The sequence below is a fragment of the Neovison vison genome, chromosome 6, assembly GCF_020171115.1.
Source record: "Neovison vison isolate M4711 chromosome 6, ASM_NN_V1, whole genome shotgun sequence".
Classification (NCBI taxonomy): domain Eukaryota; kingdom Metazoa; phylum Chordata; class Mammalia; order Carnivora; family Mustelidae; genus Neogale; species Neogale vison.
This window is the reverse complement of record NC_058096.1, coordinates 3,757,570-3,783,633: the sequence shown is the minus strand read 5'-3', so window position 1 is coordinate 3,783,633 and position 26,064 is coordinate 3,757,570. Positions and strand designations below refer to the sequence as shown.

The 26,064-nt window shown below is 61.7% G+C and overlaps 1 protein-coding gene across 1 annotated transcript; it reads right to left on the bottom strand.

Moving 5' to 3' along the window:
• Positions 1-302: 302 nt before the first annotated feature.
• Positions 303-26,064, bottom strand: RIPK4 (receptor interacting serine/threonine kinase 4). The gene is made up of 8 exons (XM_044250894.1): positions 25,875-26,064; positions 15,719-16,010; positions 10,830-10,978; positions 9,091-9,140; positions 6,759-6,917; positions 5,876-5,979; positions 4,323-4,584; positions 303-2,569 (listed from the first exon to the last, which is right to left on the bottom strand). The coding sequence occupies exons 1-8, from the start codon at positions 26,054-26,056 to the stop codon at positions 1,410-1,412; spliced, it is 2,358 nt and encodes a 785-aa protein (XP_044106829.1). The 5' UTR covers positions 26,057-26,064; the 3' UTR covers positions 303-1,409.

Below are 26,064 nucleotides of genomic sequence, written 5' to 3'. Positions count from 1 at the left end.
TAAATTTGACAAAAATAAGAATTGTAAACACTTATAAAGACATCAAAACACTGGTGTGAGGAGCTTCCTCTGCTAAGGTCAGAGCATCTTTCTGCTGGGTCACCCAAGAGGATGGGCTTAGCTAAGGAGGCAGGAAGCCTGGGGCCCCCCCTCCCCCTTCCCATCACAGGCTGATTCAGTGCACCCAGAGTACCCTTCTAGAAGGCTGTCTCCAACCACAGGACTGCCTGAAATCTCCGGTTTTCAGAGATCAGATGATTCACACTGTTTTATAAGAGGAAGAAGTCTCACGGACGCCAGAACAATTAGAAGATCGTTTCGTTTTATTGCCGAACGGTGTGTCGTCCACACGTCCCACATCCCACTGTAGCGCACCGTCGTGAAAGCGTGAGGTGTACTAAAACACAGCCCGCTCTAGGCAGCGATGTTTCCCGTCACGGAAAAGCATCCCATGCACAAGTTCACATTAACACACACAGTACACCAACATCCACCCGTACTGCATCCCAGGCCACGGGGCGCGTCTGCGCACAGGACCACATCCGCGGCCAACCTCCGGGCTTCCGGCCAGAAAGCCAAGGCTCCAGCACGGTGTAGGCGTTGGTCCAGCGGCTCCCACGCCCCACGAGGCCCCAAGACGGTAGCAGTCCACACAAAGCGCCACCGCACCAGACATCAGCAAGCTGGTGGCCCATCTAGCTGGTCAGCCCGACGGTGGTCCCAAGCCAAAACGGCGGCGCTCTAGGCAACCCGCAATGAGCAGGGAAAATCACACCATCAGGGCGCATGTGCGGCCGCCCGCGAGGACCGACACATTTGGATAGAAACGAGCAGGTCACGTGACCGTTGGCTCGCCTTTAAAAACCAACCTTATTACTTTACATCCTTCACGGACCAGACAGCCCATGGACGTGAGCGTTTTTAACAAGTTTAAGGGATAGTTACACCATATCTGTTTCTTGAACACAGTCTGTAAGACAAGGATTCCACTAAAACTCCCTGAAACAGGCTTTCGTGCCTGCTGCGGGGTCTGCGGGTCCAAGACACCGCTCCCCTCGCACTGGCTCCGGCCACGGCTCGGCCACCCCGGGGCCCCCGCGGGGAGCGAGGAGCAGAGAAATGATTCCGACCCATCGTCCATCTGATAGCGGGCGTGCGATCAGGGGAGGGGGGTCGGCAGCCCAGCGCGCTCCAGCCGACAGCCCTCAGAGGGGGACGCGCCCGAGCGGATGTCCCTCGCGAACCCGGAGTCGGCAGCCGCCTGCCTCTCGCTGGCCCTCCCGGTCAGGGTTCCTCCGGGCCGCAGACGTGGCGGGCGGTGCCAACCGGCACAGCGTCCTTCCGTCCCCACGGTGAACACGGCAGTGGGACAGGAAGCCCACGGGGGTCCCGGCGTCCAGGGCGGCAGACTAGGTCTTGCTCCGCCGGAGGAGTGTGGCAGTGGGGCCGCGGCCGCCCTGGAACTTGAGGCTCTGCAGGTTGACCAGCGCGCCGTGCTTCAGCAGCGTCTCCACCGTCTTGGCGTGTCTGCCCTGGGCGGCCAGGTGCAGCGCGCTCAGCCCCTGCGCGTCGGCCAGGTTGAGCACGTCCGCGCTCACCAGCTCCTCCACCACCTCCGCGTGCCCGGCGGCGGCGGCCAGGTGCAGCGCCGTCTGGTGGCGGGGCCCCCGGGCCAGCACGTCCGCCTTCTCCTCCACGAGCAGCTTGACGGTGGCCAGGTGCCCGTGCCGGGCGGCCAGGTGCAGGGCAGTGCAGCCCTCCGCCGTGGCCGCCTCCTTGTCGGCCCCCCGGTGCAGGAGCAGCCGGGCGGTGCTGGTGTGGCCCGTCTCGGCGGCGACGTGCAGCGGCGTCTGCGACAGCACGCTGCGGACGTTGACGTCGGAGTGCAGGTCGATGAGGACGCGGGCCACGCGATAGTGGCCTCGCTGGGCGGCCAGGTGCAGCGGCGTCCTCCCGTCCAGCGTCTGCGCGTTCACGCTCACGCCCGGCTGCCTGGCCAGCAGCTTGACGATGGGCAGGTGGCCCTGCCAGGCGGCGTAGTGCAGCGGCACCCACGCGTCCTTCCCCGGCAGACTCACGTCGACGCCGCGGCGCAGCAGGATGCGCACGATGCTCTCCTGGCCGTGCTGGCAGGCCACGTGCATGGGCGTCCGGCCCTCGCAGTCCACCTCGTGCACGGACGCGTTCTTCTCCAGCAGCAGCCGAGTGCTGCCCTCGTCCCCGTTCTGGGCCGCGAAGTGCAGCGCCGTCCACTGGTCCTCGTCCGCGGCGTTGACGCTGATCTTACGCGCCAGCAGGAGCTCCACGACCCCGCGCACCCTCTTCTCCACGGCCAGGTGCAGCGGGGTGGAGCCCTTCCTGTTGGTCAGGTTGGGGTTGGCGTTACTGAGCAGAAGCCACTTGACGCACTCCTCCTGCCCGGCCTCCACGGCCAGGTGCAGCAGGCTGGCGCCACCGTCCAGCCTCAGGTCCACGTCCTGGGGCTGCAGGATCTTCATCAGCCTGCTGGTGTCCCCGCTCACCACGGCTTCCACCAGCTTCCTCTTCTGGACGTCGGTCGTGCCGAGATCTGCGGGGAGAGAGAGGCGAGGCTCAGGCCAGCAGCCACTCCTGGGGCCTGGCTGGTGCCCGGACGTGGCCCCTGGGTCTCCGTGCGGCTGACTCACTCAAGAGCCCGCGGGGCCGTGTTACTAGGTTTCAGATGCGGCGGGGAGACACATCAGCGAAGTGAAAGTCATGCCACAGACCTACACGGTTGTCGTCTGATAAGGACGCAAGCCTCGGCCTCTGTGTGCTCAGAACGGCCGTGATCGCTACGCTTACTTCATTGGGAAGAGAAAAGGGAAAGGAAGGACGTATGCCCCGAGTCTACTGGAGAGCTGACGGCTCCGAGGCCGGGGGCACCCTTCCCAGGCCACCCACGGCTCCCCGACCCAGCCTCCTGATGCAGCGTCTCACCCAGGAGACGTCGGAAGGTTTCCTGAAAGAATCCTTCAAGGACTGTGACCTCCCATTCCGGAAGAACCGTTATTCATGATGAAAAGGTTAGTCCTACCAGTGTCTGCGTTCTCATTAGTGCAGAGCAAGATCCCCTCCCCCTCCTCTCCAGCGGACCTGCAGGGGGCAGGGGCTGGGGGTACGACGTTCAGGCTGGAATTCAAGAAAGTACAGCCCGCGCAGTGCGCCAAGTCCGGACTAGCGTCTCTGCACTGGCGTCCGAGTCCGGCCAGGAACGGATCCTCCAAGAGCATTGGACCCAGCGAGAGCTGTAGGACACGTCTCTCCCCGCGAGGAGGGGGGTCTCTTGCCGGTTCCGTCTCTTCTCACCCAGTCAAGCTGTCTGGCTGGGCCCTGCCCACAGATGTGTCTCTGTAAGGCTTTTCCTCAACCCAAAATGCCCTCTTTTGCCCCAGAGTCCACTCTAAAAATCGCAGAAGGCTACCGGCATGCGGGAAAAGCCCTTCCTTCCAGAAAGGCCCTGATCCACCAGGAGAAACAGACACCCCCTCCCGCCGGGCTCCGCACCCTCCCCACGGGCCAGGCACTTGGCCGCCCCCACACCACTGTCCCCTGACCAGGACCGTCCATATGTGCCTGGTGGGCCGCAGCACCCTGAGGGCAAGACAGGGCTGCGTCTTCCCCTCCCCATGGGGGGGAGCCAGCCCCTGCGCCCAGGGACCAGCATTTGGGCCAGAGGCAGGGAAAAACCCCCTTCTGAAGGAAAAACCCATCAGAATTAACATAAAAATATAAGATGACGTCACCGGGAACGACCCTATCCCAACAGGTAGTATAGGACGGGATCGACATGTGAACACCTCCAGGAGCGACTCACCCGTTACAACACGTGGCTAAAATGAACGGGGGACTCACAAATAAAAAAGCAAAGGGGTTTCAGGAAAAGGGGGGACAAGGCTGCCCTCTGCAAGAGAGAGCTCTCCGGGTGCGGGGTTTCGTTTCTCCACTGGCCTCACTTGACAGGACTCGGGGTTCTGCCAAGCCAAGGTCAGACCCTACACCTGGGGTTGGCACAGGTAAGACCTCCTGCACGGCCCAGGGCACGGCCCGCTCCCTCTGCTCTGAACTGACAGCCCGCAGAGCCGCTCGGCCCGCCGCTCACCAGCACGGCCTCTCCGGATTTGGGCTCGGCGAGCTAGCTACGGGCCAACGCCCCCCGCAGTCGGTCACGGATACAGACATGGACAGCGGCTCCAGAAGCTGCTGCCCGAGCTTCCAGCGGCACACGGGCGCCTATACACACGGCCTGCCCACGGCCCCATCATTCTGTGCGTTACTTCCCAGGAAACGGGGTCCTCGCTTACCGCCCGCTGAAGGCTCCCGCTCAAACGACAAGGACAGGGACCCTCTGGAGGAGAAGGCAGAGTCGACGGAAGACACCCCCGAGAGCCTCTTGCCGCTGCTGGCCGATGGCAGGCGGGACTCGGAGCAGCTGCGGCTGAGCTCCTCCGGGCCGTCGAGGGTCTGAGAGGTGCCCGAGTCCAGCTGGGACAGGAGCTCAGACAGGCTGTAGTCGCTGTCGAAGGTCGGCGCGGACGCTCGCTTGAGAGGGGTGCACGCGGGCTTCTGTGGACCAGGCAGAGAGGGGTGGATGAGAGCGACCCCGGACACAGGCAGTGCCACGGCGAGGGAAGGGGCACTGGGTCCCTGGGCAGCCACACAGGGCGCCCTGCCTGTGGCCACGTGCACAGCCGCAGGGAAGCCCGAGCACCGTGCGCGGGGCCTGCCAGGCGCAGACACACTGCGAGCCCAGACAGACTGGACGGACGCGGGAACCCCTCGAACTGGGCAGGGCGTGATGCGCAGGGAGCGTGGGAAGCCTGAGTGCTGGGCCGTGCCCACCTGGCCGGCCAGCGTGGGTAAGAAAGGAAGGACTCGGGACAGGGGCTGGGAGCCCCTCACTGACAACCACCCATGCCCCCTCCTCCGAGCCCCGTGAGTAGGGCTGGGGGGCGGCGTGGGGGCAAGTGCACGGGGCAGGCCCGGCTCCTGCACCAAGGGCCCGTCTAGTCCACACGCACCGACGGGGCCTTTTCGAGGGCGTCCCCACCGGGCCTCCAGAAAGGCAGACTTCTGGGGAGGGATTCAGCCGAGGGCGGCTTCCGACCCCTCCCAGTTCAAGTCCACCGTCCCCGGTCCTCCCTCTCCCTGGGACCCGCAGGTCCACTGGGACCCACGGGCTCAGTGCGGGTCGCGCCCTCGAGCTGGGGCTCCTTCTTCCTCCTCAGTGGTGAGGTCGCCGCCCCCAGGCACCTTTGCTCCCCAGCCTCACACACACGCCCCTTTATGCCGAGACAACGAGCACGCTTGAATGCTTATCTCCCGGCCTTCCACGGACAGCCTGGCCCACACCGCCCGACACCAGGTAGCGCATCAGGCTTCCCCCGACACGTCTCTGTGGCCTGTCACCCCGCGCCCAGCGAGCTCCAGCCTCTACCGTCGTCATCACACCTTGCTTAACCCACGTGGCTCTCGGGCAACAAGCCAGCTCCGAGCAGCAGACACAGCGGGGCCAGAGTTCCAAGCCAGGGGGCAGAGACCGCGGAGCCCAGACCCCTACCCAATGGGGCCTACACGGGTCCTCTGTTCCCCGGCTCAAAGAGCATCCGGCCAGTAGCCCTCCAGTGTCAAAAGCAGCCCACACTGTCCACTCTGAACCACAGACAGGAGGTGGGGACGGGACGCAGCTCGGCAGGAACGGCACCAGGGCTGCCAGGCCGGCCAGGAGACCGCCGTCCTGCTCCCGAATGTGGGACCCCAGGTGCCGGGTGAGCTGGGGGACCAGTCCAGGCCGGCAGGGAAGCCTGCAGAAATGAGGGGGGCCCTGAGAAATGACGTCCAGGAAAGGGGCCATTACCGGGCTCTCGGGCTCCAGTGGCTGCTTCGTGTCCAGACCCTGGGCCGGCTCCTTCACGGCCCCGTCCGGCTTCTCACACAGCTCCTCGGTTTCACAAGTGATTTCTATTGGGGAGAAAAGAAAACCGGGCGTGTCACTCGGACAATGGCTTCCACATTCGCTACAGAAACGTGTGACTTCGGGTGGGGACAGAAGAGGCGACAGCTGGGGCACGGCACCCCCGGGGACTGGCCGGCACCCCAGCTTCCCGGGCCATTGGCCCGGCGGACCTCCCAAGCTAGCCCCCACAGCCTCTGCATGGGCCCCTTTGAGGCCTCCCATTAGCCACTACCGACAGGGTCTGCCAGACTCTACGTAGGACCCACGGCCTTCCAGGTTCCCTGCGGGTCCCAAGGCTTGCCCCGGGGGAACCCCGTCTACCAGAGCCAGCAGCCCACATGTCCACGAAGACCAGGGCAGCCTATCATCCCCACCCTCCGTGTTCCAATGTAACGACCAACCCAAATTACGTAAGAATCACTTTCCAACCGCAAAAAATACACCCATTCCAGGGGCACAAGACCCCAGGAGAAAGGCAAAGAAAGCCCCAGGTGAGAGGTCTCGCCAGTCCCCTAAGACGCACCGCCAAACCTGAACGTGCAGCACCGAGCGCGGGCCCCTCTGGGCGGCAAACCAGCCACGGGCTGGAGCAGGGGTGGACGGCCACGACCGTCCCCAGTGCCCGACGCCCCGACCCAGCCCCAGGTGCTGCAGGGCCCCGAGCCAGTGGCCAGCCTGTCCGCGTACCTGCGTCTGATCCCCTCCCCCTCCTGCCCACTTCCTCCCTCCCAGGACCCCAGCACAGCCATCAGGGGCAGGTCCCAGGGAGCCCCGGGGCACTCACCCTGGAAGGTGGGCCGCTCGTGGGGGTCCCCGTGCCAGCACCTCTCCATGAGGCGCAGGAGGGCCCTGCAGGCCCGCGGCCGGGCTCTGCACACGGGCGGCAGCTCCGGGCGGTGGCCCTTCACCACTTTCACCATGATGTGCAGAATGTTCTTCTCATCTGCAAAGGAGAAGCGGGCAAGTCAGGGCAGCTCCGGGGCCGGGGGCCGTGGGCTTCCCCTTCAGGAGGAGGGACGTGCGTCACCCACACCATCCGCCGTCCCCACGACGGCACCCGGAAGCCACTTCATTTCCTTTGCAAAGCACGGAGAGCTCGCGACCCCTCGCACCCCAGCGCGTGTCTGCGCTCCCCCTTCCAGGCTTTAGAAATTCCGTACGATGTTCCAGATGGAACCAGGGCCCGTATCACAGGGAACATCTGCCTGGGCAACCAACTCAAAGGAAAACGGGGTTCAAAGAAGAAAACTATCTGATGAGACGTGTTCCAAAGTGGCCCGTGCCTGCCAAAGGGAGGGAACGCTCACAAGTCATGAAGTCACGTGGTCCAACCTCCACGTAAACCCGGATCTCCCGGTGATGATGCAACACCCTTCCTGAACTCTGATTTCTACCCCAAAGCGCAGGCCCCGCGGGGGCCCGTGCAGGGAGCCGGCCACAGCGACACTGGCCAGGACGCCTGCCCTCCTCCAAGCACGCTCGGGTCTGGGGAGTGTGAACAGGGCCCTTTCCCCACAATACGTCACTTGGGGCCCACCTGTCCTCCTCTGCAACCTTCCCGAGCACGGCGGACTCGTCACTATCACCATCCCCTTGGTCACAGACCAGGCAGCCCAAAGTGACCCTCAGTGAGCCAGACCTCTCTCTGCTCAGCCTAAAATCACAACGCCCATCAGACGGGACCCCAAGCTCCCTGTTCCCAGCGCCCCACAGTTCCCAGCACACCTGCTGCAGGGAGCCCTGCCCAGGCAGCAGATGTGGGTCGGCAGGTGTGGAAATCTGGCCCCAAGTCCCCACTGCCGGCCGGGGTCCCACTCTGACCCTCAGGGCCGCCTTCCGGTTGAATCTCGTACAACAGCTCTCCGGCAGCTGCGCATCATTTCCACGATGCAACCGCCAAACCCTGCAGGGCCTCCAGACAAAACCCAAGTGAACACCTGGAAGACTTTCTGCTGCCAAATGGACGGAAGTTCCAGAAACTTTCCGTTCCTTTCACTCCCGTACCATGAACTCCCCTACGTCCCAAGCAATAAAGCACACAGGCCTTGGATGGCATGTGTCAGACCGTCCCGGGCCAGGGGCGTGCCGCCAGACCACACGGACTCACACCACGGCCGCCGCGGAGGAGGAGGGGCAGGGAGGCAGACAACAACAAGGACACAAACCCCCACTAGGACGGGACTCCCGGACCTGGGGGCCTCACACTGACGCTGCTCTGAATTTCCTGATCTTCCCCATCCAAGTGCAAAGTAGCACGGATGACCCACGTACACCCATAGAGGAAAACGATGAGGGTAAAAAGTCCTCGATTTTTCTAACGTGTCAAGGCACGAGCACCCAGAGGACAGACATCGGAGGGGCTGCCTGAAGGGGGACGAGATGTCGCAGCCCTCAAGGGGGACCTCAGGGACCTGGGTGCGCCCATCAGTGCGAAATCCACCCAGCTGCCCTAGAGACTGGTCGCCCCGCAGGGGCCGCGCCTCACACCCCCCGATGACACACTTACAGGTGGCTAAGGCAGAGTTTACACGTATTTACATATATTTCGCCATGTTTAAATTAAAGAACTGGCTGGAAATATCCACAGCTGGCACATCCAGAGAGACAGAAGGCCGCTGGGCAGTTGTCAGGGGCTGGGGGGGGTGTCTTGTGGCCTGGACTGGGGGTGGGGGAGGGTCCCTTCAGGGGGGTGAGAATGTTCTGGTTCTAGGCTGTGGGGACGCGCGTCTATGCAGCGGCAAATGCACTTGATGTCCCCGAATCAGACACTTTAAAGGGATAAAAGGTTGTTTGTGTCCCGTGTATCACGTCACATGCACACGCACACGCGTACACACTCGCACACACAGAGGAACGAGCTGGTACAGACAGAAACCTGCCGCACAGAGCAGGTGCGGTGGTCAGAACCGTTCAGAACCCGGCCCTCGAACCGCACTGTGACTGTGCGCGTCTCCACACAGAGGCCTGCAGCGCGGGCGGTGGACCAGCGCCCCCACGGTGCCCCCGGGACAGTCCCACCGGCCTCGGGGCCCAGAGCCGCCCCCCATCCCCTGGGAGCGCGGGTCGCAGGCACAGCTTCATCGGAGACAGGACCCCACACACGGCGCGCCACTCACCCGCGAAGGGCTTCTTCTGCGTCAGCACACCCCAGACCACGATGGCGAAGCTGGAAGGAAAATCGGCCAGGTCAGTCTCTGCGGGCCAGGGGCTCACCCACATGGCACGGGCCGGAAGGAAAGCACTCCAGCGCCTTCAAGAGCGAGGCAGTGGGAGAGGCGAGGGGGAGACACGACACCGAGACGTTTCCCACCGGCTCTGACACAGGGGCTCTCCCCACGGAGCGCGTCGGGGTGGTGGCCCCGATGTCAGATGCTGCCTGATGGACACACGTGACCTCCTGCTGCCCCAGTAGCATGCCTGGGGTGGGGGTGGGGCAGCCAAAGGAAAGGAACGCCGCTCTGCGGCTGGACAGTGGGCTCCGGGGAGAAGGGCCTGTGTCTGCTTAGCCGCCCTCCGTCTTCCGGCCGGCTCCGGGCACGAGGCGCTGACGCCAGCTCCGGACGGGGCGAGGAGCCTGCTCGCTGAGACATCACACGGGGCTGGGCAGAGCGCGGGGAACACGAGAGCCGGGCAGCTGACCTTGCTGGGGCCCTTTCTTGGTTGGTGGAAATCATATCCACACTCACTCACTCTCTGGATACATACAGTGTACAAAATTACTCTGACTTGGGGCGCCTGGGGGGCTCAGCGGGTTAAAGGCTCTGCCTTCGGCTCAGGTCATGATCCCAGGGTCGTGGGATCAAGCCCCGCTTCGGGCTCTCTGCTCAGCGGGGAGCCTGCTTCCTCCCCGCTCCCCCGCCTGCCTCTCTGCCTACTTGATCTCTGGCAAATAAATAAATAAATAAATAAAATCTTTTTAAAAAATTACTCTGACTATACCCCCCAAAAAGCACAGTCTAGTACATTAAAAATTAAATAAATAAATAAAACAAGGAGCCCAGACACCGAGCGAGCACCGTGCCCCGAGCGGAGAGCGGCTACCGACCGGGAAGCCCGGAATTCTCCACTGAAAAGTAACCGAAGTCTCCAAGGTCAAAAGTTGAAACGCTCACCTCCAAAACAAACCCGGAACCTTATCGTCCCCAAACCTGACAAGCTGGGACAGGTCCCCACCGTCCGACAACAGGCGTACAGCCCAGAGCACGCACCCAAGGGCGATGGCCAAACCAGTCTGCCGGGACCCCCGGCGCAGGCCACGTCACGAAGGCAAAGCTTCGTGCTCGAGGGCGCAGGGCCATGGTCCCCACGCGGAAGGCCCGTGCTGAGGGGCTTGGGCGCGCCCTCCCACCCTCCCTCTTTTCTTCTCCAACAGGTCTGGGTGAGTAAGACCTTTGCAATGTGGAAAAGGCAGGCACCGCTGGCGTGGCAGCGTGGGGATTACGCTCGAGGACCTCCATCCCACGGACGCGGGTTTGTGGACAGCCCCAGCAAGCCTGCGTTCCTCCGTCAGAGCTAAGTGACATGAGAAGTGTAAGCTGCTGGGCCGGAGGGAGGGGCCCGGGCAGGAGCCCACGTCCTCGCACGTAGGGACACACGGAGCACGGAGGACACAGCGGCGAGAGGAACCCGCGCTTCACGAGAACTCCGCGCTCTCCCAGTGCGGGAGCCCGTCTGGTTGCTCGGGTCTCTAACTGGCACCAAGCGCGAGCACTCCCCACCCCGCTGGCAGCACTTGCAGGGGACAGCGGTGCTGTGCTGCAGGTCTGGGGTAGCCTGGACCCCCAGCGAAAAAGCCCGCACCGAGGAATCGAGGTGCGGAGCCCCGGCTGGGGCCGCTCGTCCGTCTGTCACGCACCTGTACACGTCGTGCTTGGTGTCGAAGAGCCGGCCCTTCTCCCGGATGCGCTCCGGAGGGAGGTAGGCGATGGTGCCGAACAGGCCGTCCATGCTGAGGTCGTGGGAGTGGGACAGCCCGTTGCACTTGGCCAGCCCAAAATCGGAAATCTGCAACAGAGCGAGGAGACCGGCGCTCAGCGAGCTTCGTGGGGCCCCCGGGGAGGCGCTGGGGTTCTCCCAACCCCTCCCCTCCGCCGGGCCACACGGCTCCGTCCGCACACTGCCATGTCGGCGCGTTCGGGAGCCCGCAGCGGAGCGCCGGCCTCCGGCTCCTCCAGGGAAGGCACAGACGGCTTTGCAGGAACCGTGTCCCGGCCATCGGGAGCTCGACGTGCAGGGAAGAGATTACGCTTTAAGGAAAGAATTCACTGAGAGACAGAACTCTGGGAGATTACAATCTTACGCCTGCCACCGGGCACAGCCCCAGTCGGCCTAGAGGAGAAGAGCGACCCTCGGGGTTGTCGGGGTTTCAGAGGACACGTGAGAGCAGGGCCGGGAGTCCTGCCGCAGCCCGGCCGGGGGAGGGGGGGCGGGCAGGCCGCAGCATGATCTTTAAAGGGAACGGAGCCTTCAGACGCCCTTTAAAGCAATTAAGACACATACCATGCAGCCTTGAGGAGGCCTTCTGCCCTCCACCCGGAACGCCGTGCGAGCGATCAACAGACACTTGCCATCTCCTTCCCCAAACGCAAGGCATCCACATAAAAGGCGGGACGCACCCGTCCTCCCCGCGCGCCGCCCGCCCACCTGAGGGAGCGCCCGGACCCCAGCTACGCAGGCCCCACACCTCCGCCTTCTCCTGTCCTTTGGGACAAGGTGTCCGGAGAGCTCAGGAAGCTCGGGGGACCCCACGGCGAGAGGGAAGGCGTCACGGGCTCCCCGCAGCTCAGCCCCCGCTTGCGTGCGTCGGGCACCCCAGACGCCGGCTGAAGCTCTGTGCGTGGGCTCAGGCCACACTCCCTGACACGAAGGGACTGGGGGTCCACTTGGAAAACTGTCCCTTCGTGGTACCTTCCAAGGCTTACGAATTGTTGTGAGCCTTCCAGTGAAGTCCAGGGCCCCTCCTCAAACACGCAAAGGGAGGGAGAGGGAATGGGGCTGAGCTGGGCCTGACTTCTGGGCACGCGTGCCCTGGAGGGGAGCCCACGGCCTGGCGTCAGCACCGCTGAACACAGGGAGAACGTACCCCCGGTTACCCGGTCCTGCAAGGGCACTGGGACCACACCCGCGGGAGCGGCTGGACAGAACGGGAGCAGGACGGAGCCCAGCCGGGACCGCATGGGGCCATGCCCGGAGGGTCCGCCTGGCTGATGCTGGGACCCGGGTGCTTGCTGCCCATGTCGGCCTCCCAGAAACTCCCGTCCACCGCCCTGTCCTGCACGTCCACAGAGCTGCTCAGGGCGGAGACAGAGGCGGCCCGGGACCTCTCCAAGTCCACAGTGCGGATGTCTCAGGTCGAGCTCTCCGCCACTTAACCTTTCAAGTTCGGAAGTGGAGACCCACTGGGGTCCGGGGTCCGACCCCGTGCCTCCCGCCCCGCTCAAGCCCTTACCCTTCGTTTCTGCATTTCCGCTGTCCACCTCAGAATGTCCTCGGTGTGAGAAAATAAGCATAAATTTCACATAAAAGCCACAGCAACAAAATGCAGATCAGAATTCCAAATTCTCTCCCCTGACCCTCCGCGCCACCTGCCCCCACCGGGTATCTCCTTGCCCTGTCCTGCCCAGGGCCTGTCTGTCCTGATCCCAGACACCGGGGCCCGGGCCATCCCAGTGTCTATCATGTATACAGCAGGTGCCCTATAATTTGCAAACACACTTTCACATGCAGCACCCGCCTCAGTACTGCTCGGTGCTCAGAGATGCCACCGGGGATGTGGGCCCTGCTCCCTCCGGGCCCAGCTGGAAGAAACCAAGGAAGGGCCTGGTCAGGGCTGTGCTGGCTTACGGAGCCACAGGAGCACGGGACCCTCAGGGTCCCCCTGCATACTGTCTGGTCTGGGCCGAATGGACCACAGAAGCCTTAAACTAAACCATTCCAGGGGCCGCCTGGCCAGCTGAGCGGGTATGGTACGGGACTCTGGATCCCCATCCTGAGTTCAAGCCCCACACTGGGTGTGGAGCCCGTTTTAAAAAGAGAGAAAATACAGTAACAATAAACGAAGCTTTTTCTTTTCCGCTTGAGGTGGGCTCGCTCCCCTGGTATTTCACACAGTTCACACTAACGTACATGTTAACATTAAGTCTCTGTACCGCACTCTGCACAGGAGGCATTTGCTCCGAAACCGTGACCTCCAGCCACCCCTGCTGAGGACAGAAAGGCAGTCTTGAGGGGCCCAAGGCAAGGAGGGAGGCTGACGACTTGATCTCATTTCAGGATTCCAGATTCAAGTCTTATCATCCAGATCATCCCAGACCACACACCACCCCGAAATCTGGGGGCCCGTCCCTCGATACAGAAGCTCAGACACTTCCCTCCACGCCGCACCTCGGGGACTCGGGAAACGTGTGATGCAAATACGTCGTCTGTCTGTTGGGCTGAGCAGTGGTCCCAGAAGAGCAGCCCCCGGCCCCGGGGCCTTCCGGGCTGATGGGGGAGGGGCCCGGCCTCAGTCACCCCCAGCTCCTTGGGACCCACTGGGTTCTTCGAGGAGCTTCACCCGTTTCATGAAACGGCCACCAGAACCAGGCTGCCCAGACAGCATGCGCATGAGCGGGAGAAAGTCGTGTTCAAACAGAGGAAGCTGACGGCTGATGCAGGACGACCTACCAGGAACGCAAGCCCCAGCACCCGGCGTGGAGAACGGCGCTCGTCTCCCTACCGAGCAAGCATTAAGTGCGCACCGTGTACCCAGCTCTGGAGACGCACCCCGGACGGAGGTCGGCATCCCCGGGGGCAAACAGGACTGTCTGGCCACCCATGCCCACGGCACCAACGGCAGCGCCCTCACCACGCACGTCTGCGGGCCAGGCGCTGGGTCAGCCCATCGTCACCTCCAACCCTCACTACAACACAGAGGGGGACCCCCACCCCCAGGTGACAGCTGGGGGTGGGGACTGCACCCCTAGGATCTGCTTAGCTGGTGAGCACCCAGCAGCCCCTCCCCTAATCTAACTTAGCCTCCCGCTAAGAAACCTAGAATTTTCCATGACCTTTCTGCCTATACCCCCGCCTCCTGCAGCAGGAAGTCTGATCCTCTCTGCGGACCCCGTACCCCACCCCGGTAGAACCCCCCACCCCCAGCTGGAGTCCCCTGAGTAACGCCTCCCCCACCCGGTGGGCGACCTGTGGGGCACCTGCCACCTGAGACCTGTCCGGCCCTCATGGGACACCGCTGTGGCCCACGCTCAGTTTGTGTGAATCTCGTACAGGCACAGACCCCGTGGCTACTGCCACTGATGGTCGACAGCGGCCGAACCCCTGAGCCGCAGCTTAGCTGGACCCGTGCCCCCACCCAGGGCACCTGGCCTGCGGGAGGGACCCCTGGCTCACCCCACGGTCTGCCACTGCCTCCTCGGGCTCTCGTGTACGCAAGCCCAAGGTCGAAAGCGGTGCTCCTCCCCGGGTGCCCAGAGGACTGCACGCTCCCTGACACAGCCCTGTGATGTCAGTGGGGGCAGAAGGTCCCGCGGGAAGCCAGCACGCCGGCCGGAAGGAAACAGGGCTCCAGTAAAGCCGGGAACCGCCGTGGCACCCATTCACGCCCGAACGCTTGTTAGCAGGAGGGTACCTCCACCTGCCGGCTACTGTCTGATTTCCGGGCGACACCCATTCAAGGGGCAGCTTGCAGTGGACGGTGATCTCCCCATTGGCCTTGGGGCACAGAGGGGCCTGAGGAGCCGCCGGAGCAGGCCACCTGGTCGCGCGCCTCCTTCGAACAGAGCCCAGGGGCAGGGCCAGACTGCACCCGGGTCTCTCCGAGCCCTCGGGCCAGCACGGGAGGGGGTCCGGCGAGTGTGGGGTGACCGGGCAGGGAGAGCAAGTGTCCGCAGGTGAGTGTCTTCCAGGAACGGTTCCCACAGGGAACAGAAAGGGGCTCAGGCCTCGGCTCCCTCTGGCGCGCTCCCGGGCCGTGCAGGGGAAGCGCGGCGGCGAGTGCATCCCGCAGGCAGGCCGACAGCCCCGGGCCTCCCAAGCGAGCCAGCGTCAGCCCGTGCGGAAGACGCGTGACGGGTGTCCCCCTGGTGTCCACAGCAGGACCCGGACACGAAGGCCCCGCAGAGGACAGCCTGAGTCACAGAGCACAAACCCGACGACGTCACCAACTGCAATTCCAGGTGGCCAGTGCCTGGTTTTAGCTCTACGATCCCTCACACTTTTCTGTTTCATAAACTTACCCCAAAAAAACAAAAACCAGGAGCAGACCTCAGGGGCCTGGCATCACGAGAATGAGCCCCCTTCGGAGCTGTTCCTGTGGAGCCTCTGCTTCAGAACACCCCCAAATCCCACCACCGCCATCCGGAGACCACAGAAGGGGGTGCAGCCGTCACCACAGAGCCCGCGGGCCCACGGAGAGAGCCCACCCACAGCGCACCCAGGGGCGGACTCCCAGCCGGATTTCAGTAAGATCTAAGTAAGACCCGCGTCGGGAACCCCGGAAGCCTCTTTTTCCAGGGTGCCCAGAATTCAGGCTCCTGCTCCAGGATCTAGGGGAGCGACCCAGGTGCCAAAGGGGTCATTCCCGGGCTATGCGTTGAGGGGCTCACACTGCCCACGACGAGACGAGGGTCACTGGAGTCCTTCTGCTGACGGAGGCCTTTGCTTCGAGGGCCCCCCGCGCACTGTGCCCTCTCCGCCCTTACCGCCCCGGCCACCAGGGCCCTGCCCACGGTGCCGGGCGCGTCCTACCTTGACGTGGTAGTGGGCGTCCAGCAAGATGTTGGCGGGCTTGAGGTCCAGGTGCAGGAGGGGCGGCGCCATGCAGTGCAGGAAGTTCATGCCCACGGCCGTCTCGTGGATGATGCGGAAGCGCAGATCCCACGGCAGCGGCTCGGCCGCCAGCAGCTTCTCCAGCGAACCCATCTCCATGTACTCCATGACCAGGCCCACGGGCTCCTGGCATATGCCGTACACGGGCAGGATGTAGCGGAACTTGGCCATCTCCATCTTCCTGGCTTCTTCCAGAAGCTCCCCACGCTCCCTGGAAAAGTCAAAGACGTGAGACGTGCACGGGGCTCCCCAGCCACTGACACGGAGGCCCGGAGGCCACCAGCTCCACAAGCAGAGAAAATGACCCCCACGCACGTCGCATGATCCCATTCGGAGCCTCCTAAGGTCACCTGTCTTATAGCTATCCAGGCACTTCTGTGCATGGGGGACGGAACGCTGGTTATTATCTGAAAACCCAGGGGTCACCGAGCGAGACGGCCGATGCCGGCGCTCCCGTCTCCTGGGACGACAGAAGAGGAGTTTCCTTGAGACCATGCATCCGTCCCAAGACCCCCGGTCACCTGTGAAGCCCAGCACTCCGTCTGGCCCAGGGGCCCCGAATCCAACCCCACACTCACGTCAGCCGGCGAAGCCACCTTCTTCTAAAACCGCTGTTTTGGTTATAGTAACATATATGTAATGGAGTTTTTGTCTTTTTTTTTTTAGATTTTATTTATTTATTTGACAGATGGAAATCACAAGTAGGCAGAGAGGCAGGCAGAGAGAGAGGAGGAAAGAGGCTCCCTGCTGAGCAGAGAGCCCGATGCGGGGCTCGATCCCAGGACCCTGGGATCACGACCCAAGCCCAAGGCAGAGGCTTTAACCCACTGAGCCACTCAGGCGCCCCTGGAGTTTTTGTCTTAACCACGCTAAGTGTACAGTTCACAGGCATCACATACACTCACGGGCTGTGCAACCTTCCCCACGCTCCACACCCAAACCTCGTTCATCGGCCCAACAAGAACTCCGCGTCCATTCAACAGGAGCCCCGTCCTGTGGGCCCCGCTCACCCCAGGCTACCTCCTGCCTGGGCGGACTCATCCACGCATCTCACGGACATGCAGGCCCACAGTGCCTGTCCTCCTGTGACTCAGCAACTCAGCACACCGTGCTCCTGCGTCAGCTGTGCTGCAGTGTGCGTCCAAGCCCCATTCCTTTTCCGGGCTGAATAATGTTCCGCTGTGGGAACATGTGACCCTCAGGGACCCACTCGTCTGACGGTGGACACATAGGTGGTTTCCCGCGTCAGGTTCCCGTGACTAAAGCTGTATGCTGCACGCGCTGGTGCACAAGTATCCGTCTGCGTCCCTGTTTCCAAGCCTTTGGGCTCCACACCCAGGAGCAGGACGGCTGGGCCATCTATGCCAAACCTTTTCAGGAACCCCCAAGCACGGCGCACAGCCTGCCCTCGGTTCTGACGGGAAGACAGTCTCCCCCGTTCAAGCCACACGGCCGTGCCTGCTTTCCCACTCGCGGTGCAGACCGGCGGCTGTGGGTGCAGAGCTCCGGACGTTTGCTCCCGGGCGCCCCCCACAGTGTGTCGGCCCCGGGTCCAGGGTCACACCTGATGCAGCCGCGAACTCACAGCCTGGAGTCCCCGTATCCTGGTCTGTGTCAGCAAAATGGGGCAAAAGTCCCCGGGTGCACGCAGGAGAAAGGGCTGAATCACAGGAGGCGGCTTGGTCACATGCCATCGAGGTCAGCGGTGGTCAAAACAGGGCACCGTCAAATGCACCCAGCAAGCTGGCCGAGCCGAGGCCTCCCAGCCCCCGGGTGCTGAGGCGGGATCTCAGCCCCTCGGCCCACACACCCACCGCTGCGGCGGGGTCTCAAGAGCATCTGCCAAGAAGCTGGACAGCAGGTTCGCGGGGAAAGGATCCCTGAGTGTCGATCAGGGATGCTCAGTACTCGCGGCTCTGCCCCCGCCCAGGGACACGGAACAAAGTCTGGGACATTTTGGGTGGCTCTGCCACTGGCATCCAGTGGGCGGGAGCCAGAGACGCGGCTCGGCGTTGCACAGTGTGTAAGAGCTCCCACCGCAGAGTGACCCAAGAACCGCGCTGAGCCTGACAGCCCTCGGTGCAGACCCAGCTTCAGTGCCCCTCGGCCAAGTTTAAAATAAACCACCCCAGAGCGGAGCCACCCACTAAGCACCCCCAGCATTCACTCTAACTTCACTGTTTCCACCGGCAGCTCATACTCAACGAGGGAGCCACGGACACTCAGCAGGGACCGGGGCGTCTTCTTGACACGCGGCGCTCGGGAAGCCGAGGAACACGTGCAGAACGTGCCGTGGTGCCCGGTGTCACCGCTCACGGAGATGAACCCAACACGGGTCAAAAGCCTAAAAGCAAGGCTGGCCATGGTGAAACAGCAGAAAACATTAAGAAGCTCATTAACATCCATCCTGGCAAGGAGCTCTTTGGACATGATGCCCAAAGCAAAGCACAAAAGCAAAAATCAGCAAATGCGACTGCATCCAACCCAGAAGCTTCTGCGCAGCCAAAGAAACAAGGAACAAAATGAAGGCCTCCAGGATGGGAGAAAAATCCTGTAAACCACCTAATGGACAGGAAGTTAATACCCACAATAGATAACAAATAACACAACTTAAAGAATGTGATTTAAAAATGGGAAGAAGAACTAAACAGACATTTCTCCAAAGAGAACATCACAACGGCCAACAGGCCCATGGGAAGATGCTGGGTATCGCCAACCCTCAGCAAAGTGTGAATCAAACCCACGGTGAGCGCCTCACACACATCAGGAGGGCTCGTGTCCCAGACATGGAGGAACAAGTGCTGCAGAGGACATGGAGGAAAGGGGAGTCCTTACACACTCCTTACACACTCCTGGTGGGAATGCACATTGACTCAATGGCGAGGACGACAAGATGAAGGTTCCTCCAAAGAGTTAGAACAAAACTGTCAATGTAATGAAAAGAAGGGCCATCTGTACCCCAGTGTTCATAGCAGGAGTGGCCACGGTCGCCAAACTGTGGAAAGAACCAAGATGCCCTTCAACGGATGAATGGATAAGGAAGATGTGGTCCATATACACTATGGAGTATGATGCCTCCATCAGAAAGGATGAATGCCCAACTTTTATATCAACATGGATGGGGCTGGAGGAGATTATGCTGAGTGAAGTAAGTCAAGCAGAGAGAGTCAATGATCATATGGTTTCACTTATTTGTGGAGCATAACAAATAGCATGGAGGACAAGGGGTGTTAGAGAGGAGAAGGGAGTTGGGGTAAATTGGAAGGGGAGGTGAACCATGAGAGACTATGGACTCTGAAAAACAATCTGAGGGGTTTGAAGGGGCGGGGGGTGGGAGGTCGGGGTACCAGGTGGTGGGTATTAGGGAGGGCAGGATTACATGGAGCACTGGGTGTGGTGCATAAACAATGAATTCTGTTACACTGAAAAGAAATTAAAAAAAAACAAAAACAAAAAAAACAGAACTGTCACACAAGGCCTCTGGGAGGGAACCCAAAGGCAATGAAAACAAATTTCCACAAGAGATCTGCACACCCACGTTCATCCCAGCATTATTTACAACAGCCACGATACGGAAACAACCCAAATGCCCATCAGTGGACGAAGGGGTAAAAAGCAAGCTGTGGTGCACCCACACCGTACGCAGTTACTCAGCCACGAGAAGGCAGGCTCTCCCGCATCTGCAGGAGACGGAACTTGAGCACATTACCTGCGGCAAGGTGAGCCCCATGGAGAAAGTTCTGCGTGATGTCCCTGACATGTGGAATCTAAGAAAGAATAAAGTGGCGGTGACCAGGGCCAAAAGGGTGGGGGATCAACACTGATGGTGTTTAAGGGCACAGACTTGTCCCCAGTGTGAAAACAGCCACGTACAGGTGAACAAACACAATCTGTTGCACACAGTATGTAATATCGTAAACATCGCTCTGCTCCGAGCTATGCGAATGTATCAATGTATCAATGTTACACAGTCTTCACCTTAAATTTACACAATGTCAAATGCACCTGATGAAAAGAAGCGAATCTGTTTGTCCTGGACAATGGGTCACAGGTATGTGCTGGGGAACGTGCTTTCTAATCAGCTCCTAAAGGAATGGTCCAGAACCACATGCCAGACGTGCCCTCTTGCATCTTGGGAACTGAGCAGGTCCAACACTGGCACACGGCCACACATGCAGCAGGCCAGGGTGGCCTCAGGGGCGCCCCCAAAGTGCAGGTTCTGGCACAAGCAGCCCAGAACCCACCACAGGGGCTCTTCCAGGGCCCGGACACACCTGGTCCTGCTGCCCTCCCCACCTGCCCTCAGGTGCCAGCCCGATGAGAGTCCCACGCTGTCCTAATCCAATGAGGCCGTGTCGGACGGACCTCCTCTCTGAGACTATAAACTACCAGGTATCACACACTTAGGAAAACCCTTCCCAGGGAGGAGGGCCCGCTGGCGAGAAGGCACCCAGATCACACGGCAAAGACAGCAGCACCCAAGGTCCACCTGCCCTGAGCACCTGCACTCAACATGGTCACCGCAGCTCCGGGCAAAGAGAGAGAGAACCGGAGAGGAGACCTGACGATGTATGGGTATGGAGGGGACAGCCAGCAAGGATGCCCTCGATCTCTGCTGGGGGTCATTGGGGGGGACCCTCACCGATGCTGGGGGAGCACCCCGGAGAAGGTGGAGAATCTGGTTTGGAACACACTCAACGAGCGAAGACTCCCCATGGCCGTAGGAACCAGGGACCCACAGATGGGGAATGGAGAGGAGATTACTGTAGCACAAAATTGAGTTTAGCGCAGCTTGCCTGCGCAGCACGCTGTTAAATGGCCAATGAACGGGGAGCCGAATGCCCAAGGAGGGCAATGCTGCCTATGGCGGCGAGCGGGGGGGAAAGGAGGGGGTCCCTGTGCAGGGTTGAAGAGCTGCTTGCACCCTCCTGAGGAAACTCAGAAGGTCCACCAGCCCCGTGCACACAGAGGCAGACCCCAATCCTGCCCGGGGCTCCACAGGCATCAAGGAGGGAGGGGCTGGGTGCCGGCATCAAGCCCCAAGGAAAGGCTGGTCATTTAAAGTGAGAGCCAAGTGATACCCCCGGGGCCCATCTCTTCCGTCCTCCTCCTGGGAAGACCCAGTTACCTGCACTGACCAGGACAACCACCCCTCCCAGCGCCCACTGCTCCCACTGCCTCCCACCACGAGCAGCCCTCATGTCCCAGTAACCCTCACTCTAACCCTAACCCGGTTGCTGCCTGGGGACGTAACACCGGCAGCCGCTTCTGTTTCCCAGTTGGTTAGAAATCGGTGTTAGAACTTGTCTGATGCTATTGCTTTTGTTTTCTTCTAACGCGGCTGGCTTGCCTCCCCACCCCTCCCACTGTGTGTCTGTGGGGCCCCGAGTCCTGGTGTCCTGCCCAGAGACCCACCTGCCATGGGAAAGCAGTGCAGGGTGCCCCTCCCGGCCCACAGGCCCGATGGCTCAGGTGTTACCTGTTACAGTGACCAGGGAGGGTCACTGCCCACGCGGGGCATCCAGAGATGAGCCCTCCAAGCCTGACTGATAACCAATCGGATTCTGAGAACAAAGTCAGCGACACTGAGGTGGAATTTCTCATTACCCCAAGCTCTGGGCTACTTTGCAAATAAAGGGTTTTCTTCCCTTTGCCCCAAGGGCACAGCACCTAAAAAACAAGGGTGACTTCTGATCCCTCGCCAAGCTCATCAGTGGCAGAACAGCCCCACTGGCAACACGCCACTCACCCCCGCTCCCCCAGCCCCAGGCCCTTTGCACCCGACCCAATATGCCTTGGTTCAAAAACTCAGAAACGCCTCCCTCTGCCTCCCCACCACCAGGCCCCAGTGCTGGTGTCCTGAGAGCCCCACGTTCTCTTGAGAAGAATGCCAGGCAGGCTTTGCACAACCGACCACTCGTGTAAGGACATTTCACCGGGGAAAACCAGCCAGCTTGGAAAATGGTCTTCTGGCAACACCAGGAGAATGCCCTGGAGCACAGTGGACCCCACCCGTCGCCACAGCTCCCCAGGGCAAGGAAGGGGGTCCCAGGACAACCTTGGGGAGGTCTCGGGGGACACGGAGAGACGCCTCACAAGGGCCTGGGGAGGGGGTCGGCCTGGGCCCCCAAAGCGCTAGCATTGTTTTTGTTCAGAAGGGGTGGGCACAACGATTTGGGGACCCCACCCAGCCAAAATCCAAATGACCCCACCCCTCAGCTTTTCTTTAATTGCCCCAGGGCCCCCCCAACACCAACGCCCCCACAGGAGGCATCTGCAATTCAATGGGCCTGGAATGAGCCCTCGCAGGGAGCCACCCAGCGGGGCTGAACGGGCTCCCCGAGCGAAAAGAAACCACCCATTGTTTTCTGGTCAACAGCAATTACTTATTTTCCGTATACTTTCCCTCCAACTGTGTCTCTGGCTCAGGCAGACGACAGAGAAGCAACTACAGACCCAGGGCTCCTGGAGGACCCCAGCGCACGGAGCTCCAGCCCCCGCGCCTCCGCCATGCATCACGGGTCCGGGTCCGCATGACCAAACCCCTCTCTTTGCTGATAGGAGTCAAGCTCGTGGCCACCCGAATCCACTGACCTTAGTCAAAGCACCCTAAAAGTCGTGACGGGCCTACAGAGTATCTAAAACGGGCACATTTCGGCAGGACCGGTGTCCCATTTCTCTGCGGGGACCATTTCAAAAGCAGCTCCTTCTGGGGAAGGCTTACGAATTCTGTTGCCCAGCAGAACCGCCAGAGCGCCCCAGGCCCAGTACCTCCTCTCTTGGTCCCAGATCGAAAAATCTCTGAGCGTTAACAGGACTGAGGTGGGGCTCTTTGTCCCGTGCTCCTCCTCAACAGCACTTACAGTAATTCAGTTTTTTGTTCTCTTTGGACTGGCCGAAGCTACTCTCCCCCTCCCGGGGAGGGCAGGCGCGAGGGAAATACCAGAAACTCATCAGACAGACGCTGCGGGCTCTCCTCGCCACTTCGCTCAGAAACTTCAGAAACCCCAGAGGCCGACGGGGAGGGACACCAAGGGTTCCTTCTCTGGAGGAATTCAGGGTGGAAAAGGGGGAAAGAATGGCATGAAACGGCGGTGGCTGAGGCGCAGGGCAATGCGGGGTGTGTGGGGGGGGTCGGATGTGGCGAAGGACCGGAGGAACCAAGAGCTCCTGGGAGGGGGACCCAGGAACCAGCTTTGGGAAAGGCAGCGGAGGAAAGTTGAGTCACGTGCGAGCCGCGGCCTCTGGGCCCGGCCTTCTCACCGCGCAGCCAACCCAGTGTGCGCCCAGGGAGCCTCCGAGGGTTCCCACACTGCTATTTTTAAACCTGACAAGAAACGGGCTTGTCAGATTGTCAGCTCTGTAGCTGCAAACGTGGGGTTTGCTCAGGCTCGTCCGGACTAGCCGGGGCCCGGGGGCCTGGGACGCAGTGGCTGTGGGCCTGGTGCTCTGTTATTCAGGGCTTCCTCCTAGCCCGGGGGAGGGGCGGCGGCCTCAGGAATGGGGCCTTTGGGGTCACTATGCTTGCTGAAATGCAAACACGCCCAACCCTAGACTCCACCCTGGCCCTCGTGACCCCCTCATCAAGGTTCACCAGGGAGGCCACTCGTCTCCCCAAAGCCACCAGACCTGCCCATAAGGAGTGGGAAACACAGATCGATCCCTGAAATCCCTGAAGACCCCCTTGGAAGCTCCCTGGGCAGGGGCTTCTCTGCCCCCGACCCCGCCACCATCCCGGCGATCCTCCAGGGCTGCCTGGGGTTGGGCAGCCCCTGCCTCCCCTGCACACAAGCTGGAGGCGGCGCCTGCTCCGAGGGGCCTGGGGAGGGGTCTGGGGGTCGCGGGCAGGGGCTGCTCCCAGAACCCCACAAAGATCCTCTTTCCCATTTCAGGGAACATCTTGCAAACGGTGGGGCAGGGAGACCACCAATTTGGCAAGACAGGTAGCACAACCACACTGCGGGGTCCAGCCGGAAGCTCGCAGGCCTGCAGTGCCACCAGCCAGTACTGGTGCTGGGCTACTGGGCAGCCGGCCCCCTACCCAGCACCTGGAACCGAACCCCGTCAGCCATCAGCCGAGCAGAGCCGGCTTCTCCAGGAGCAGAGAAATCAGCCACCACGGCACATGCAGAACTCCAGCCTGCCCTACCGGGCCGGCCAAGTGTAAGAGGTGAACCTCTTCCTGTTGGGTGATGCTGACCTCGGCCTGGCCGCCCAGGACATGCCAGCGCCTGCCTGCTTGGGGCAGGGCAGGAAAGGCTTCCAGTTAAAGGACAAAATACTTTTCACCCAGGCTACGCAACATCCTCAGTGATCTGCCTTGTGTGGAGAAACCCTAGCTCCGTCTGGGCCACCCGAGAAACGAGGGCCCAGCGGCTGGAAATCACAGAGTCGGGGATGCAGGAGGAGGCGTCAGCCTGGGGACGAGCCTGCACTTGGCTTGCTCTGACACAAAAAAATTGGCATGACAAATGTTGCTGATGAAGAAAGCTCACTTTGACCCAGACTCCATCCGACCTGTCCCCCAGACCCCGAGAAAGCTGCTAGGGCCAGGGTCTTGCCTTTCTGAATCTAAGCACTAGCTAGTATTCGAAGCAGTCGGGATTTTACCAAAATAACCACAGCGCCCCTCCCGGCCTGAGAAGTTACCAGGATCTGGCGCGGGGAGGGGAGGGCTTGCACAGCATCTCACCGCTGCGGTGCTATCTTTATGACACCTGCCACCACTCTGCCCAAGTTTCCAAGAAACACTTGGCTTGAGGCTTAGAACGAGGAGCCTTCGAGAGCAGTACCGTCTCATCTCCGAGGCCCGGAAGAAAACATGAGCGGGGAGCACACGGGGCTGAGGGCACGGCAATCCTTCTACCCCAGGCCTGGGCACTCAGCCAGCCCCTGTGAAGGGCATCGCCACCATCCCACCTCCCAGAGGCCAAGGATTACACACCAGACGTTTGAGACAGCAGAGGCTACGTGGGGTTTAAAACGGGCTGTTTTCCCTAGTCTGTGTGTGTCTGAGGCTGACTTTGTAAGGGAGGTCTCCACACAGAATACAAACACAACTTTCATGCAGAACGCAAACTTTCACTAAGTGATCTTTTAAATGTGTCCAATCGAAGCTTACCTATAGACTCCTAAAATGCACATGTAAAAGGAGCTTCTCGACACCTCCCTCTCCCACCCCCACCCCCAAAACGATGCACAGATCACCGTCCAGCGACTGTGTTTAACTGGGGTGGCCCTGTGTCCTTTCCAATCGTCTTTAACTTGAACACCCCTGCTAGTCCGGGACAGGCAGGTTCCCACAGTCCTGGCTTTTGGACTGGAGCATGGGGGTCGGGGGTTTGCGAGGAGGGAGCGAGCTCTGACTCGGACACAAAGCAGGTCAGTGTAAAGACCCCTTCCCAGAGGCTGGGTGTAGAAATCAAGTCGCTAAAACTAGAGTGTGCCTCCAGTAAGTGCTGCGAGGAACACGACCCCCAGGGCCACTGCCGGACCCCAAGGCCGAGCCGGAGCCCCGCAGCCCAGAGGAAGCCTGGCCAAGCCAAGCCAGTACTTCCGACCGAAATAATTACCGTCTTAGACCAATTTGTGCTCCAGCGTAAATTACTAAGTGAGGCGAACGGAGTGCAGCTAACTCACAAAGCCCGGATCCCCACACGGCAATTTCTCTAAGCCGGGCGCAGACCGCAGCGCCCAGGCGGGTCCCGGGCGGGCCGGACGCGCCTCCGAGGGGCGCGGGTCCAAAGCCCCGAGAATCCGAGGCTTCCCGCAAAGCCCGGGAGCACCCCGGGCGCCTCACAGCGCTTCCACCCAACGCGGCCCCCCGATGTGCCTCGGAGGAGCCGCAGCGGGGCCCGGAGTGCGCAACGGGACGGTGGAGCTCGCCCCGCGGCCTCCGCGTCCCTCGGGCCGGGCGGGCGGCGCGGACACCGCCGGGGCCCACGGCCTCGCCCGGCGCCGGCTGGTCCCTCCCGAGCGCTCCGGCGGCGACCCGGGCGGCGAGCAGAGCCCCCGGCACCGCGGCGCCCGCCCCGGCCGCGCCACCCGCCCCGGCGCCCCCGCCCGGGCGGCTGACCTGTCGTCGACGTGCAGGCTGGGCGGGCACTTCAGCGCGAGCCAAGTCTTCCAGTGGACGTGGCGCACCTTGTACACCTGCCCGAAGCCGCCCGAGCCGACCTTCTCCCAGCCCGCGAACTCGCCCGCGTCGAACGTGCGCAGCAGACCCAGGGCCCACGGGCTCCCGCCGCCGCCCGCCATCGCGCGCG